Source organism: Haliaeetus albicilla, chromosome 7 (genome assembly GCF_947461875.1).
Source record: "Haliaeetus albicilla chromosome 7, bHalAlb1.1, whole genome shotgun sequence".
NCBI lineage: Eukaryota > Metazoa > Chordata > Aves > Accipitriformes > Accipitridae > Haliaeetus > Haliaeetus albicilla.
The window spans coordinates 37,008,184-37,023,301 of NC_091489.1; the positions used below are offsets into that span (position 1 = coordinate 37,008,184).

Here is a 15,118-nt window from a genome sequence, read left to right on the forward strand (position 1 = left end):
CACTTTCACTCCTACAAAATTCTCCCAGTGCATTATTAGGAAAGCACGTTCCTCGGGAAACAAAACCTTCCAGGTTAACTAAACTTCCCACCAATCCAGTCAAACATAATTCTTCAGTGAATGTTTCACACCAAACTGAAAACAAGTTGTTCTATGCTAACATGCAAGTGCCTTCCCTTCAGTTACAATTTTTCAGTACTTTTGAGGCAAAAGTCAACCTAGATCAGCAAGAAGACAAGAACGCTGAATCACAGCTGCAGGATTAAAGTTATCTTCTCCATACCTTGAAGCCACTGATCCAAAGTGTTATCGATAGTGCATTTCATCACAGGCAGAAATTCAGAGTTCATGAAGAGTCCTCGGTTCGGATTCCTGCTCATCCTCTCCTGGTGACTTCTGGAACTGAAAAATTCTAACACCAGCTTTATCTGCCATAGCTCAAATGTCTCAGACATTTCTTTTCTTTCTAATCTCCTCACAGCCTAGCAGAGGGGAAATACAAAGTGACAGTGAGAACGTGAACTGGAGGAGGAAAGAAACATTGCTGTCATAAACATTAATAAGTGAATCCTAACCCCCCCGCCTTGCCAAGGACTGCCCTTCTGAGCACTCACTGAGAAAAACTGCCAGCTAATGCTTCTGGTTTAATTTCAGTTTTCATTAACTTAGATTATTTTCCAATTTGCTTTTAAAATCTCTGCTATCTCCCTGCAAGCTCACTAATATATCTTCCCTTCCGTCTTCTACAAAATAAAAAAAAAAAAAAAAAAAAAGAAGAAGAAAATCACAGGCAATGAACAATACTCTTACGCCAAAGTATAACTTTAAAAAAAAAAAAAAAAAAGGCGTTTACTCCACCTGATCTATTGCTATGTACGTGGGCAGCATCTCTGGATTTTCTTGAGTAACACACTCATAAAGAATCGAGGAGAAAAGATCCAGGATTTCCTGTTTCTGATAAAAGACACATGTTTAACAAAGCACACATGCTAGATACAATTTATTTCAGGTTCTCGCATTGCTCACATTTCCTTCCATTAAAGTTAACCCATGCACTGACATTGCATAAATTAGCAATAGCTAACAATGCTACACAGTTTGCTTTCATTCTTGGGCTTATTAAAACTAGGCATAATGCAGCTATATTTTACTCCCTCCCTTAAGTCATTTCGTGCAAAGGAATACAGTGCAAAACACGCTAACCCTTCTGCAGCGATTTCACCTAAATGCTTCAGGACACTGAACATGGCTCTCGGTATTTGTTAAACACATTCTGCAATGAATACAACTGGTGTATACAACTAAGAGCAACGGTGATGTAAGCAATGGGGAAAAAACCCAAACAAACCCAACAAAAACTATAGGGTCAACACTGTTTTACGCCTTTGTATTACAAAACATCCCTTAGAATATTCCCTGTCCCCACCACTTGAAGGACTGAATTCTGTTCCTCAGTTTAACATTTTTCCCACCTTTTCTTCATGCAAACAAGAAACCATGCTAGTCCACATCTAAGCATCATACCTGGCCCATGTTCACAGTTGGTTTGCAAAAATAATCAGCGAATGAAAACAAAGCAGGATCAGAAGTGAAAGCTGAAATTGCTTCTGGCTAAAAAACAGATTAAAACACACTCTTAAAATGAACTTTTTGGTTTTACTGCACAAATGTAATGGCAATTTATACCCAACCTTTCCTTCCCCAGCACACAAGTGAGAAGACTGTAACCTACCTAAAGCGTATCATGGACAAAACAGGTCCAACACTTCTGTCTGCCCACGACAAACATACATTCACATAGCTGCTCATAGCTTAAGCTCATCACATGCCCTGTGAAAGCCACCAGACTTCCTTTCCCTCAAGCAAAGCAAGTAACTTCAGCACTCATAACCATGTGGCAGAGCTAGGTGCTGGAAATAAATTAACACAGCACAACCTGCTGTGCTTCCCTCAACCTTTCTAGAGGCAGCATTAATGGCAGGAAACCAGTTTGGGAGCGATACCTTGAATGCCCGAGCTTCAGAGTTTCGGTGAGTAACAGTCTGTGCTAAGAGACTGCGCCAGCCCATTGGGTCCTCCTTGTAGGAGAGCTGCCCAGCTCTCAGCTTCACATACAAGACACCACCCTTTGAAAGGATTGATCTGAAATAACAACACCAGTGCCTACTTTAAATTGATACATATGCACAATGAGGCAGACCTGTAAAGGAAACCTGAACTCCCAACAGCTCATATGAGATAATACCCCCATTTAGGCTTTGTCCTGATTATTTAAGCCCTGCCCCACTTGTGTATACATAGAAATCTTGGTATCTTCAGGGCAGGCTGCTATCAAACCGTGATGTGATGGCAGGCAATGGTGATGAAAAAGGCATGAGGCCTACTGATACAAGGAATGTAACTTCCTGAAGCCACTGCAGGTTCTTATTAGACTCTAAGATGAACTCCCAGCACCAAGGAAAACCATGCAAGTTGGTATCCACAGCTTTAAAGGCATGCTGGAAGGCCCTTTCTCCATGTTAGAAAAAAAAATTAAAAAAAAAATACAAAACCCAAACAAAACCCCACTACTCCTGACCAAGCCTACAAACAGAAGTGTGCAGCAGTTCAAAGTCACACTATTGCAAAGCAGCTGCATGTTTACCTGATTTAGAGTATCAGTTGTGCCATTAACTGTAGGCTCTGGGCATCCTTAAAATAACTAAATTATCTGTACTGAAACTAACTGCTTAGCATAACAATACAGCAGCAATTCACATGTAGTAAGATAGGGAAAATTATTTCTCACACGCACATTTATCTCCAAAACACTGCCGGCCAGGTTCCTACCATTTTAAAGGGCTGAGGACAAGATGTTGTTACATGAGAGCTGACAGATTCAAAGCATCTGGAGACCCAGAGAACAGGTAGGTCCCAAAGGCAGCAAGTTCCTCAGTCACCCACGCTGGTTTCTGCTGCAGCAGCACAGGAAGGCTCTTTTGGACAAACAAGTGCTCAAGTGTGGCAAAGGCTCAACCCAGAAGGACAAAGCTGGCTTCTGCCAGCGCTGGTGCAGCCGATGTATCAGTATTTGGCTCCTGATCTGGAGGAATCTGCACTCTGCCTCAGTCCTGTCTGTTATCTTTAAAGGCATGGACCAACAGATGCTGCATTGCAGTGCCTAGTTTAATCTCAATAGTGGCATTTAAATTAACTAGAAAAACCATGTTACGGATGAAAGATGCAGCTGGGTGCTTCTATACTACTCACAGTGACAAGTTACACTGTAGGCTGTTAAGCACAAAGATGAGAATGATTTTACCCACAGATACTGTATTCCGGTAAGATTTCTGTTTTTCACAGTTGCCTGACGGAGAGTTAAAATGCAGTAAGCAGTACTTTGTATACTTCACGTAATATGAGAAAAATAGTATTTCACAAAGCAGTAACAGTTAGCTAACTACTGTATCAACAGTCTGGGAAACATGACATCATATCAACTCAAAACTAAACTAAAACCATGAGTTTAAGATGGTTTCTGGTACTGCTCAATCCTGCTGCCAATATCTGCGGTTTTTACTATCAGGTTTTCCCCTGCCCTGTTTTTGCATGAATTATTCACATCAATAGGTGAAACCAGCCACGCAGTTTCTTTCTTCACCCAAAAGTGCTGTCAAATGCACAACAGTGAACCGATCAAAAGCAGACTTCTTTCCAAACTGTAGGTGTTACAAGTATAGGAGATTTAAAAAAAACAAAACAAAAAAAACCCTTAAAAAAGATATTACTACAAGGTCATTATTCAGTTAAGCATTATAAAGAATACTTACTTTAGATGATTCATTCCCTTGGTTAGATCTATTAGTAACTCCCAATACCGTGGTCCCTTCACTCTGATCTGTCAACGTAAGCAATTTTATTACTAGATATAACCAGAATCATAAAATTAAAGTTTTCTACACAAGCCTACAGTTCTTTCTGGGCCCTTACAAGAGCACATGTCCTTTTATAGTGCTACCCACACAGAAAACTCAGAAGGAAGAGCACATAGCTTTGTCTCTCCTACAGTGAAGCTTTCTGGTACAAGGAACTCCCTGCGACATCAGATCTTGAAAGCATTATGATCAAGACCGAAGAGAAGCACATAGGTTAATTTAACACATGCTCCACAGAGACAGAATTGTCTTTGGAGCCATTGCTATGGGACAGCATTATCCAGAGCCTGGCTAAGGTTGGACAGGGAAATCAAAGGAAAGTCACTAAGTCTCTGTTCTTGCACTGTCTGCAGCACAAACTGGGTGATTAAATTCCTTATTAAAATGGAGACTTCCTTTACCTGCTTCAGTAAGTGAAGCTCTGGAAGAAGCGTGGGTGCCATCAGTTCCTCGGTGGCTTCTGCATACCACTGTGTGCCCTTCAAAATGCCACCATTATTCACATATTAGTAAAGCTCATTTTCGTGTGAAAAGAAAGAAAACGTGCATCTCATTTATAACAACGCCATTGGCAGAAGTCAGTCAGTTTCTGTTCCTGAGTTCTGAGTAAATACATGACTTAGCATCGCCTTTAATGTCAGGAAACATAAACCTAAATTAAAGGTATATTTCCCACGGATGGATCAACACATAAGGTTGTGCAAGTCAGGCACACTTCAGCTGAACTCTGAAGGCTTAAGAAATTAACTATAATATGAATGTGAGGAACTCTTTGCCAGAACCACAGGGGATCCATGCTGCACCTCTTCTCCCCTGAAATGCCAAGAACCCTTTCTTCAGTCCTTTCATGAGCATCACCTGTCTCACGTAAGCATGTACAAAATAAATCCTGCAGAAAGGACTCTTCCCCAAAAGACATATAATGGAAGCACTAAGGAGAAACACCAAGTTGCCTCTTTCAGCAGAATTAGGAGAAGGCTTTTAAAACCACAGGTGGTTCCAACCACCTCTGTGCCTTTGAAAGTCCTTCCTCTTTAGAAGGAGAACTATGACACTGGGTCAGTCATTACACACTTGACTGAAGACTTTGTGGTGCCTTTTACTTGTCCTGTATTCCGCTCTCAAGGTGACATCAAAGCATGTGTAAGGTGTGAGTGGGCTGAGCACAACCCTTCAATTATTTGTGTAGAATTTGGCTCGCCTCCACCACAAGTTGAAAACAAACTCAAGGCTGCTGGCCACAACAATGAAAATAGCGTGCCTTTGGTATATCAGAGTCTTCAGTTGTCTCCCACACCTTCTCAAAGGCCTTTGCTCCTTCTTGCCTTGCAGACACATTACCTTGTACGTAACCTCTATCAGTGCATAACAAGGAGTGTTTGAATCCACATCAACAGGTGTTAAGAGCCTTGGTTCTGCTGCCAGCACGTACAAGTGACGCAAAGCCTGAAGGTGGTACCTGCGTGTGGGAATAAGGAATTCAGCACTGTGCAGTACAGGCAGGGAATAAACCCCAAATACCAAACTATACACAGCTCAGTAACAAAATATAGTTGTTGATCAAACTAAAGAGAAATTTGTAGTAATGTAGTAGATTTTACATTTTTTTAACATGTATGGGTTAGCTAACACAACAGGACTTAATGAATCCTAACTAAAACTGATTGAGAGTCATAAACGGACAGGTCTTGCATGCAAATCTTTTCAGCTGAGCAAACTGGAACAGTCAAGTCACAGGAGCACAGTGTAGAGCCTCAGGAAACCTGCCTGCATTTCCTCACTGATCAAAGATCACTGCCATCATCTTATATCTTCACTTATTTCTTCTGTTTTCCACTTTTTTTTTTTTTAAACCTCAAAAAATTTATTTACAGAGCACCTAGGTAAAAATTCTAGATCATTTGCTTCTAGATAACTCTTTCTTAAGAGGATGATTTAGCTTAAGGAAATATGAACCCTAGCAAACCCTTACCGATTGTCCGTGCTGTGAACAGGGAAGTGAGGGTACAGAGCACAAAGGAGAGCAGCAATTGAAGAATTTGAAGTGCTCAGTGAGTATCTGTAGAAAAACATTATCTATTAGTTTCAGTGCTAACAAAGGCTGGCCACTGGCAAAGGTGTTCAAAATATTTTGGTGTCCCAGGGAAGGGAAGGACCGTAGCAAAGAGCATACAAGCAAGGAATTTACAAATGTGCTCCTATAGCAGTGAAAATAAACAATGTAGCATTAGGAAATAAACAAAAGACAGAAACATTCCTATGGCATTCAAGTAATGCAGTATCGAGAAAACAGGACTTTCATTTGCAATAGAAGAGGTCTTTATGCATCTGTATGTTATTTAAAAAAAAAAAAATCATCAAGTAAATTGCTCCAGCTTTTGCAGGAGAATTGAAAGAAGGAAGAAAAACTGTCTTTGGAAATGGCAAGTTACCTTCCTCCTCCCAGAAAGAGAAGCCCCAAAGCCATGTGGTGAGCTAGGTGGAACCCGTAGTTCATCTCTCCACCTGTCTTCTTGTGCATGAAACGGCAAAGCTGAAGGACTTTCAGGTTTCCAGAGCCAGCCATCACCATTGCAAGAGACAGCAGCAAGACACTCAAGCATGTTTCGAGATTATAGTGACCTGTCTTCAAGTACAATAGGGAAGGCATTATTACAGTTCTGTGGTCAAATGCATGCTTCTGGTCGGTCTAACACGCTGCTTTCTACCCCAGAGTTCGAAAACCACATTCCACAGAAAGAGGGAGAGCGGAGAACCAGCAAAGTCCTTAACAAAAATGATTCACAGCCCTGCCACATTCTATAAATAGTCTGCAATATAGAAAAGTAAAAGGGATAGTTTTGTTTCCATTAAGGTTTTGATGACGGTAATCAAAGTATGTTACACAACAAAGCCTCCTTTTCACTGAGAGAAAACTAGAAAGAACTTACTATTGAAGCTGTTGGTGCTGACAAACACTTCAGGAAATCTGTTGCATATTTGTACTGGAAAGAAAAGAAATGTGTACTAAATACAGATACAAAAGATAAGTTACAGCTCTATGGAAATTGAAGGGAAAAATAAAAACCTCTTACCAAGCATTTAAATGCTGCCAGATTTTCTGAACCGGCAAATCGAAATCCCAGTGACAAACACGCTCCAGCAATGATGTAGACATGAGCTTGCCTAATAAGCAACATAAACAGGAAATGACTAAATGTTCCTCTTTTCCTCATCTGAATACACATCACAAACTCCTTTATAATTAAAAAAGGGAAAATTGAAAAGAAAGACTTATCCTTTACAGAAAATGGAGAATAAAATTCCCTAAATATCAAGGGAGAGATTTTTTTTGCATACTGATATGTCTATAAAGAGTTCAGCTGCATTTTTCAGAAGAAGAATTTTTTACGTTACTTACGCCAGTGTTTCTAAACTCAGATCTTCAGATGAAGGCAGCTCTGTTGCATGAAGAGATATACTGTTCTCTCTTATGATCTATAAAAAGCATAAAAGAGAAAAATTAATCCAGGGGAAACATTAACTCAAACTCTGGGCATCAAGGGTTCATATGAGATACAAAACAGGGCTGTTTCACAGGCGTGTAAAAGTTGGGTTGGTTTTTTTTTTTTCCACATGCTATTGCTCCACTGTACTTCTGATCCAAAAGGGCCACCTTTCAATGGTCCTGGATCTGGTCCCTTAAAAATTTCTAAAACAATGGCAAGATTGTGTCAGAAGCACAGTGTTACTGTGTGTACTCAAATACGAGAGAAAACAGAACAGGATGAGACCTCAAGAGGCCATATAGACAATCAGCATCCTGTATTTCTGATATTTATTTATCTAACTTGGTCTTAAAAATGCCATACAACATATCTTGGAATATCACTGATCTCACTGTTGAACAGTTATTCCTAATGCTCAACTGAAATCAGCTTGCAGCAATTTTGCACCTGGCTTCTCCCTGGTCAATGTGGAGAAAAGTTTAATCCCTTTCTCTCTGTGGCACCATTTTCTGTCTTGAACAGAAATGCTGCATCCCTCCTCAATCCTCTCCTTTCTAGCATAACTGCATGGGAGGAGTCCCTAGTGCTCCCATAACAGTCCAGGAATCCAATGTAACAGTCATCTCTGTCACATGAACACAATTAACGTGCATTTTTTTGTGCAGGTCATGGGACTTCGGAAATGTTCACATGCAGAACAATACAGTGAGATGTAAAATAGGGAAGTAAACACATTAAATGTGAATACCTACTTGAGGCACGTTGCTATTAACCCACTTGGAATTGGGCAAGATGTCATCCCACAAAATCAGGCATCGAGCCAATGTCTAAAAAGTGAGAAAGCCAAAACGTAAGGAAGGAAAAAAACCCTACACAAACATCAGTGGTATTTTTTATGGTACTAACTGCATCCAGAAACACAGACAATCCAGCTACCCCCTAACAGCTTCTTCACTGTTTCTCAGCTTTCATATCAGAAATGACAAAATAGCACTATGTACTTATAACAGATGCTGAGGCCTAACTTATTTTATCTGTGAAATTAATTTGGGAAAAGCTATAAAAATTTACCTAAACGTTTAATTTAACATTCCACGTAAAATGTATCATTCAAATATTTCTCAATAAATTCTGTCTCTAGTGCTGCATGACAAGCAAGCTGTCTTACTACAAGTGGAAACTGTTTGAAGGTGTGAGTTTGGCTGGCAAGCAACAGGGTTACCAGCTATCTAAAGGATTCTGCATGATTGGCGTGTGGGCTGCATTAAAAATTAAAATTTACAAAAAAAATTAAACTAAGATGCATTTTTAGTATCTTTAAGTAGATGGAGAAATGAAACAAAAGAAAATCTTACCCTCAATAAAAGGAACTCTGGTTTTACAAAGTCCAGCAAATACATGGTATCTGGTGCTTGAAGCCAGTCAGCAATGGATCTGCAGAGCACAGTAAAGGTACAGGGTTTCCAGATCATATTTCAGCAAAGCACAAAATTGAGTAAGCCACATGAAGCAGAGCCAATGTTACAGCAGTTTACACTGCTGTCACAAGTTACTGCAAAATGTCTGAGCAATTCCAGGTTAATACCTGTTATTAGTCTTTAGGTAGATCATAGCAAGTGCAAGTGTGGCACCTGGACAAGTAACGTCCACATTTATGGTGTCTCCCTCCTGTGAAAACAAAATGAATGCTTTCAGGCCAGTTGACTAGGAAGGCAACAGCCTGTAGTGATGTGCATACGCATTCAAAGTCACTTGATGCATCGAGATACACACCTCTCAGACTTCTAACTATTGCTATTTCAGCTTAAATGAGCAAAAATCATCAACACGTACCTTGATTTGATAACTGGGAGACTTGTGCTTCTCTCTGTGCATTCCTGCTTGGAATCGCCTGTGACCCCCAACCATGTACTGGTAAAGCTGCTCAGGAACATTGAGGTCCGACATGCCTATCAAATTACTACCGTGCTAAGGAATGAAGAGAAGAAGTAATATGGAAGTGCCTTCCCATATGAGAAAAAAAAATGCTTTCGGACAAAGGCAGTTGGGAGTCAAAGATGAAACAGCTCTTACTACCCCACCCCAATATATAATGATTCTTCTACTAACTGCAGTTGAAATGAAGAGAGGCACTTACCCCTAGGCAAACCATGCCTAAGGCTAGCCCAGATGCAAGTGAATAGGACTCTCTGTCTGTGCAGTACTCCATTTCTGGGCCAGGGGGACGTCCTGGAGAAAACAAAACAGCAAAATTAATCCTTTAAAACTCAAGCTAAGTAAACATTGTTTAATTAAGCATGACATTCCTAATGAAATGAGGAGAAAAAAAAAAAATCTGTCCCTTCTCAAGAAAGTCAGGAAAGTTCTCGGTGGAATTACAAGTTATTGTCATTGAACCCATCCATCACCAAATGGCAAACCTCCAGAAGCAGTATATATTGCTAAATGATATGACTGAAGTTCAGAGACACAGTGAAAATGCCATGTTACAATTGTGTATACTTTAAGACCTCTGAACCTATCCAAATGCTGCCAGCAGAGTTCAAAAGCTGTTGCCAGAGAAAACAGCACCTATCAAATTACCAGAAACATAACAGTTCACCCTTAAAATTTATCCCATTCTCTATTTAATAAACCATACAGTCTCTTTTAACTAGAGTTACCTATAAACATGAATAAGAACTTAACTGTTACAAATAAAATCAGAAGAACTATGCACAGAATGAGGACACAATTCAGATCAGAAATTGACTGTTCAGAATCAGCTCTTAAAGACTACTGTTTAGAAAGCCTTAAACAACTTGGAATAGGAGAATTTAGGACACGATGGATGTACTTCCACCAACCTAGTGAGCCAACAAGACTGTCCTTGCAAGAGGAAAGCATTTTTTCCCCACCCAGTGCCTCTGTCTCCGTTTTCTACCATAGCGGCTACCTCATCGACAGACAGGTGAAACAACAAATGTCTGGGAAGCATCTGATGCGTTGGGTATACAGTGTGCAATAGATCTGCTCAAAAGCTGTAGAGGGTCAGGATCTCTGCAGCTATGGCACCTGCGTCAGGAGGAACGTGTACTTACAGCAGACCTTTTACCAAGTAGCTGGCAACCCCAGAAACCCCAGACCACCTCTCATCAGACAAAATTTCCAGATGGAAAAAGTACCTAGGTGCAGCAATGATGCAGCTACATCTCTTCTACTAAATTCAATGATTGTTCTATGCTATACAAACACACAGTTCACAGCAACTTCTGTTCCTCTGAAAACAGAAGATGAGGTTTGGAAAACAAGAGGCGAATATTGTAGTGGCACATGTACAGTTTAAAGAAATGTTAAAATTCTCAGCTCCCTGATGTATTGTGCAAATCATTCACGTCATGGCTCTCCCAGTCCACATCCCATTTTTTCAGTGTTAGCACCTACCTATTTCAGCCAGCAGAACCTCAGCTGTGTGCCTGTGAGCAGTGCCCTGATAGACGAGGCCTATCCCTATCACAGCAGCCACCTGCACATTGTGGGGGACATCCAGCTCTGTTGAAGTTGGTGGCAGAAGGGCAGGTATGTGGATGCTCAGGAGGCGTGTAATGGCCATATCCATTGTGCCCAGCTTGGCAGCAGAAACGCCAAGCAACAGTCCAATACTCGTCATTTCATGGCCCTGAGAAAGGAAACAAATATCAGCGACCAAAGAAAGCAGACATGTTCAGAAAAGGAGAAACACTTGTCCCAGTGTTCCATTCACCCATCCCAATGAGCTGTGCACAATATGGAAAGATTTAGAGATAGAACTGCTGAAAATCTTTTAAACAGAAATAAAGTCCTGCACTACTAACATTAATGAAGCAACTCTGATATTCTCCCATACCAGTAAACTTCCAATTCAGTATTTCAAAGAAATCTGTTGACTTTTCTTTCTTGTTTTGTTTAAAGAATTCAAGTCCTATAGATACTTCTCTCTGTTGCTTCTGAAAGAAGGCCTCACCTTTGTTAAGTAGTCATGTATATTGAGCGTGGCAAGTTTTGTGAGATGCCCGTTGAGACCCAGAGCCATGAGGAAGCCTGCGTATTCATTCGCTAATTCAGCAATTTTGGGCTTGTTATAGACGATCCAAGCAGAGTCTATCTGTGAAGCAGGTGCTATCTTCAGGCCAGCAGCTACCCCATTGTGAAAGCTGGCCCAGCAAGCCATGTTAGGAGGCACATCGATGTTCCCACTGTTCAGATCAACAGTGGTGTTCCTAGGAGGAGCACGGCCTGCCAATGACAGAATCATTAAAAGCAATTAGGCAAATCCAAACCGCTTCAGAAACAGCTCTCAACTTCAGTAGGGTGGCAAGTAAATGAATACAGACAGCATGCTAGGTAACACTTCTGATCTGAGATGGCCTTGGGTATCTTCAGGCATGCCAGAAGACAGAAACACAGCATAGTAGATAAACAAGCAATATGGACTTTGCAGTATCTGTGTCCTGTATGACACCAACACTGACCAGCTGCGTCCTCTTAGGCAATTTATTTCACTTCTCTCTGCTTCTCAGAATGTACCTGATATAACGTCTCAGTGTTTGATAATAACACTGGCCTTGACCATTGCAGGAGAAGAAACTAGGAGGCAGATTCAAAACCAAAAATTGCTGCTACTTCACAAAAAGCACACTTAAGCTATGAAACTCTTTGCAGAAAGACACAGAAGATACCACAAAAATTATAAGAGGTTCAGAAAGAAATGGATTAACAATTGAAAGAAACTCCATCACGTTCTGTTAAATACTGAATTTCTTTGGAAGAAAACGCTGACCAACGTACCAGTTAGATTCAGCTTAGGGATGGGCAACTGCTCCGTTGGAACAGGATGGTATGAGAACAAAGTGAACATTCCTCGTCCAACAGGTAGTGCCATGGTTCGCTGACACAGCTGTAACAACCTGTTGGGGAGATGAAAGCAAAACCAAGCCAATTGCTTAATATGGCAAATTTTTCCAAATACATGATATAAAATGAACCTACAGACAACAGGCACTGGACAGACTATTTTTTCCCCTGACTATGAGATAGCATGTTTTCTTTCCTTTTTTAGTAGGCCAAACTTTTGAACCAAATCTTTGGTACTTACAAGACTGATCTCAAAGACACTTTAGCTGACATCATGTTGAAACTTGCCACCATTTTTTCCCTTAAAGCTAGGTGCTAGTTAAATAAATTTGTGCTATGGACAATTTAGCAGCCATATTGGAAACAAGGTGAAAGGAGAAAGCAAAACAAAGCTGATTGCCATATGGGATCTTGCTATGACTAGTGATCACATCTAGTAATAACCTGTGTACAGAATTAATAATGTGCTTCCAAGAATGCTGACCACAATTCTCTATGATTTACTCTGGAAACACTTTCTAGACTAGTTAGATTACTCAGCTTGTTAGGTCAGACAATAATCTGATGCATTCCTTTAGCTTCCTACTTCTGTAGAGTGTTTTGCATGTTAATGATGTTCTGAAGTTTGCTTTTTTTCTTTTGTTTTTTTTAAAGAAGATACTTTTAACATGCCCAAAATAAGTGAATAAAGAAGCAAGATGGGGACAACTGTGTGGCCGCTGGGCATAGAAAGGCTCCAACAGGAGGTTTCAAAAGAGAGAGGGATGGGACAGTGAACTTGCTTTCTGTAGAATTAACTAGGTCCCCTGACCCAAGCCTTGCTTAGACTTAAGAGCAACCCTGAACAAAGGGCTCTCCAGTTTTAGGTAGGGGATGGGTGATGTTTTGATCTCTACAGAGGCATTTTCTCTACAGAGCATGTCCTGCTTATATTTCATACTTTTTAGGTGGAAAAAAAATGCTACAATCTGCTTTCAAACCCTAACTGATCTCAACATGCTGTTTGGGGTTCAAACTAACAGTCTTTCCCATATGCTGCTCCAGTCCCAAGAGCCCTCCAACTCAAATACAGCAGAGTTTTGATGTACACTGAGCTTCAAAGACTTGGATTATGAAAGCCAGCCCTCTCCTCTACTTTAACGTTCAGTTCAGAATCAAATATATTGCAGTGTTTCGTTAGACATACTTAACTTTAAGCCACCAAAAATATCCACACAATTTTTCACCCGAGTGAAATACTAGTGAGGAACAGCTCAAAATGGAGAGAGTTCTTTACCGGTTTTCTTTCTCTTCTATGTATTCATGGTCACTAGCTTCTGGCATCTGCACTACATTGACACGTACAGGACGGGCACTCTGAAGGAGTCTGCGTACTTCCTGCACCCTCAAATCCTCACTCCATATTAGCGACATCACTTCCTCATTCATGTCATTCATGCCATCCTCATCCTCTTCTGATTCAGTTCCAGAGGGAATATCGGAGGACAGCACTGGGCCCACAGACTGCAAGGGAAAGAGAAAGGAGAGAAGTAATTTCCAGTAGTGCACATGGATATTGCTAACTCTCAGAAAGCCAGCAAATACCAGCACCACAACCTGAATGCACTCAGCACAATTATCTGCACTGAGATGGGTCTGTAAATAGAATGGACTGACACTTCTGCAATCATGAACGACACTGTTCACACACCCCTTATGTTGATTTAGAAGGCTACGAGGATTTCTGAACATTGTAATCAAGTATTTTTGCACATCTAAATGGGACAAATAGCTATCAAGACAGGAGGAGATGACATCTCAAATACGTCAAAGATGTAGCAAAGGCTGTTGAGCAAGGACTGACAAGTGGGAGCTTTAAGAGGTGACATATGAAATAGTTATCTTTCTTTCAAAACTACTTCTTGTTTCAGAGCAGTAGTAGAAAAGGGCTTTCCCCTCCCTGCCTACACAATTATCTCTGACAGCTATGAAAACATATGTGTTTTTTCTTCAAGTTCAGCAGTGAAAAACAGAAACCTAGATGAGCATTTTGATGTATATTAAAACAGAGGTTAAACTCTGAAAGGCACAGATACAGTCCCCCTGGTGACAACCTGCTTTTAGAATTGCCAGTACCTACTGACCCTCAACCCAGTCAGGGCTGCTGTTCTGCGTATTCTGTTCAGAAACCTGCATTATTTTTCTAATCATTGACGTTTTCATGAATCAAAGCTTTAATTTGGATTACCCCCTGCAAAACCTTGGAAAAACCAAGCTACCTATTAAAACAGTCAGCCTGCATGGCAGTAAATTCCAAATGTTTGTTGCTGTCAGCCAACCTGGGTTTCACCACAGTACCAGAACATTTTTTGAACTTCCACACTGGAGCTACATGACCAGAAAAATACTGAAGCATTTTACTGCTTAGAAGCACTGTGGAAAAGCCTTCCTTCTATGCAAGACTTACAAAATCCTTGTTTAAGAATGTCCTCTCCTGATTATTCACATCACACAAGCGATGCACAGGACCTCCAACAAGAATTGCAAGGATAGCATACGTCAGGATGCCACAGAGTATGCCCACAATCTGCTTGCCCTACACTTGCTTCAGACAATGCTGTCACTCTGGATGAAGGACGGTTCATTTTATTTTTAGAGAGTTCTGCAGAAATAAGCTTTCCCACAGAATATAGTTTCCTTATGGTCTGACAGAATAATGTAGACATTGACCCTAAAGTGGGCCAGTATATTCTTCTTTTCCATCTTTCATAGATGAGATTCATTTAAAAAATAACAAGGCAAGTGATGACAAATATTGATATGGTAAATCTAGGAACAAAAGGACCCCACACCTCTCTTGAAACT

General features: G+C 40.6%; 1 protein-coding gene across 2 annotated transcripts in view; it reads right to left on the reverse strand.

Moving 5' to 3' along the window:
• Nucleotides 1-15,118, reverse strand: part of ANAPC1 (anaphase promoting complex subunit 1) — a 33,969-nt gene that overhangs the window by 1,737 nt on the left and 17,114 nt on the right. For both annotated transcript variants that reach the window (XM_069787748.1, XM_069787747.1), the window contains exons 25-45: nucleotides 13,551-13,777; nucleotides 12,209-12,327; nucleotides 11,385-11,656; nucleotides 10,826-11,060; nucleotides 9,540-9,631; nucleotides 9,236-9,370; nucleotides 8,988-9,070; nucleotides 8,758-8,836; nucleotides 8,155-8,229; nucleotides 7,315-7,391; nucleotides 6,989-7,079; nucleotides 6,845-6,898; nucleotides 6,347-6,540; nucleotides 5,887-5,973; nucleotides 5,256-5,373; nucleotides 4,316-4,393; nucleotides 3,810-3,877; nucleotides 2,004-2,142; nucleotides 1,525-1,611; nucleotides 859-954; nucleotides 284-482 (exon numbers count right to left, since the gene is read on the reverse strand). In XM_069787748.1, the coding sequence (XP_069643849.1) occupies nucleotides 284-482; nucleotides 859-954; nucleotides 1,525-1,611; nucleotides 2,004-2,142; nucleotides 3,810-3,877; nucleotides 4,316-4,393; nucleotides 5,256-5,373; nucleotides 5,887-5,973; nucleotides 6,347-6,540; nucleotides 6,845-6,898; nucleotides 6,989-7,079; nucleotides 7,315-7,391; nucleotides 8,155-8,229; nucleotides 8,758-8,836; nucleotides 8,988-9,070; nucleotides 9,236-9,370; nucleotides 9,540-9,631; nucleotides 10,826-11,060; nucleotides 11,385-11,656; nucleotides 12,209-12,327; nucleotides 13,551-13,777 (2,605 nt within the window). The remainder of the gene's footprint in view (nucleotides 1-283; nucleotides 483-858; nucleotides 955-1,524; nucleotides 1,612-2,003; nucleotides 2,143-3,809; nucleotides 3,878-4,315; nucleotides 4,394-5,255; nucleotides 5,374-5,886; nucleotides 5,974-6,346; nucleotides 6,541-6,844; nucleotides 6,899-6,988; nucleotides 7,080-7,314; nucleotides 7,392-8,154; nucleotides 8,230-8,757; nucleotides 8,837-8,987; nucleotides 9,071-9,235; nucleotides 9,371-9,539; nucleotides 9,632-10,825; nucleotides 11,061-11,384; nucleotides 11,657-12,208; nucleotides 12,328-13,550; nucleotides 13,778-15,118) is intronic.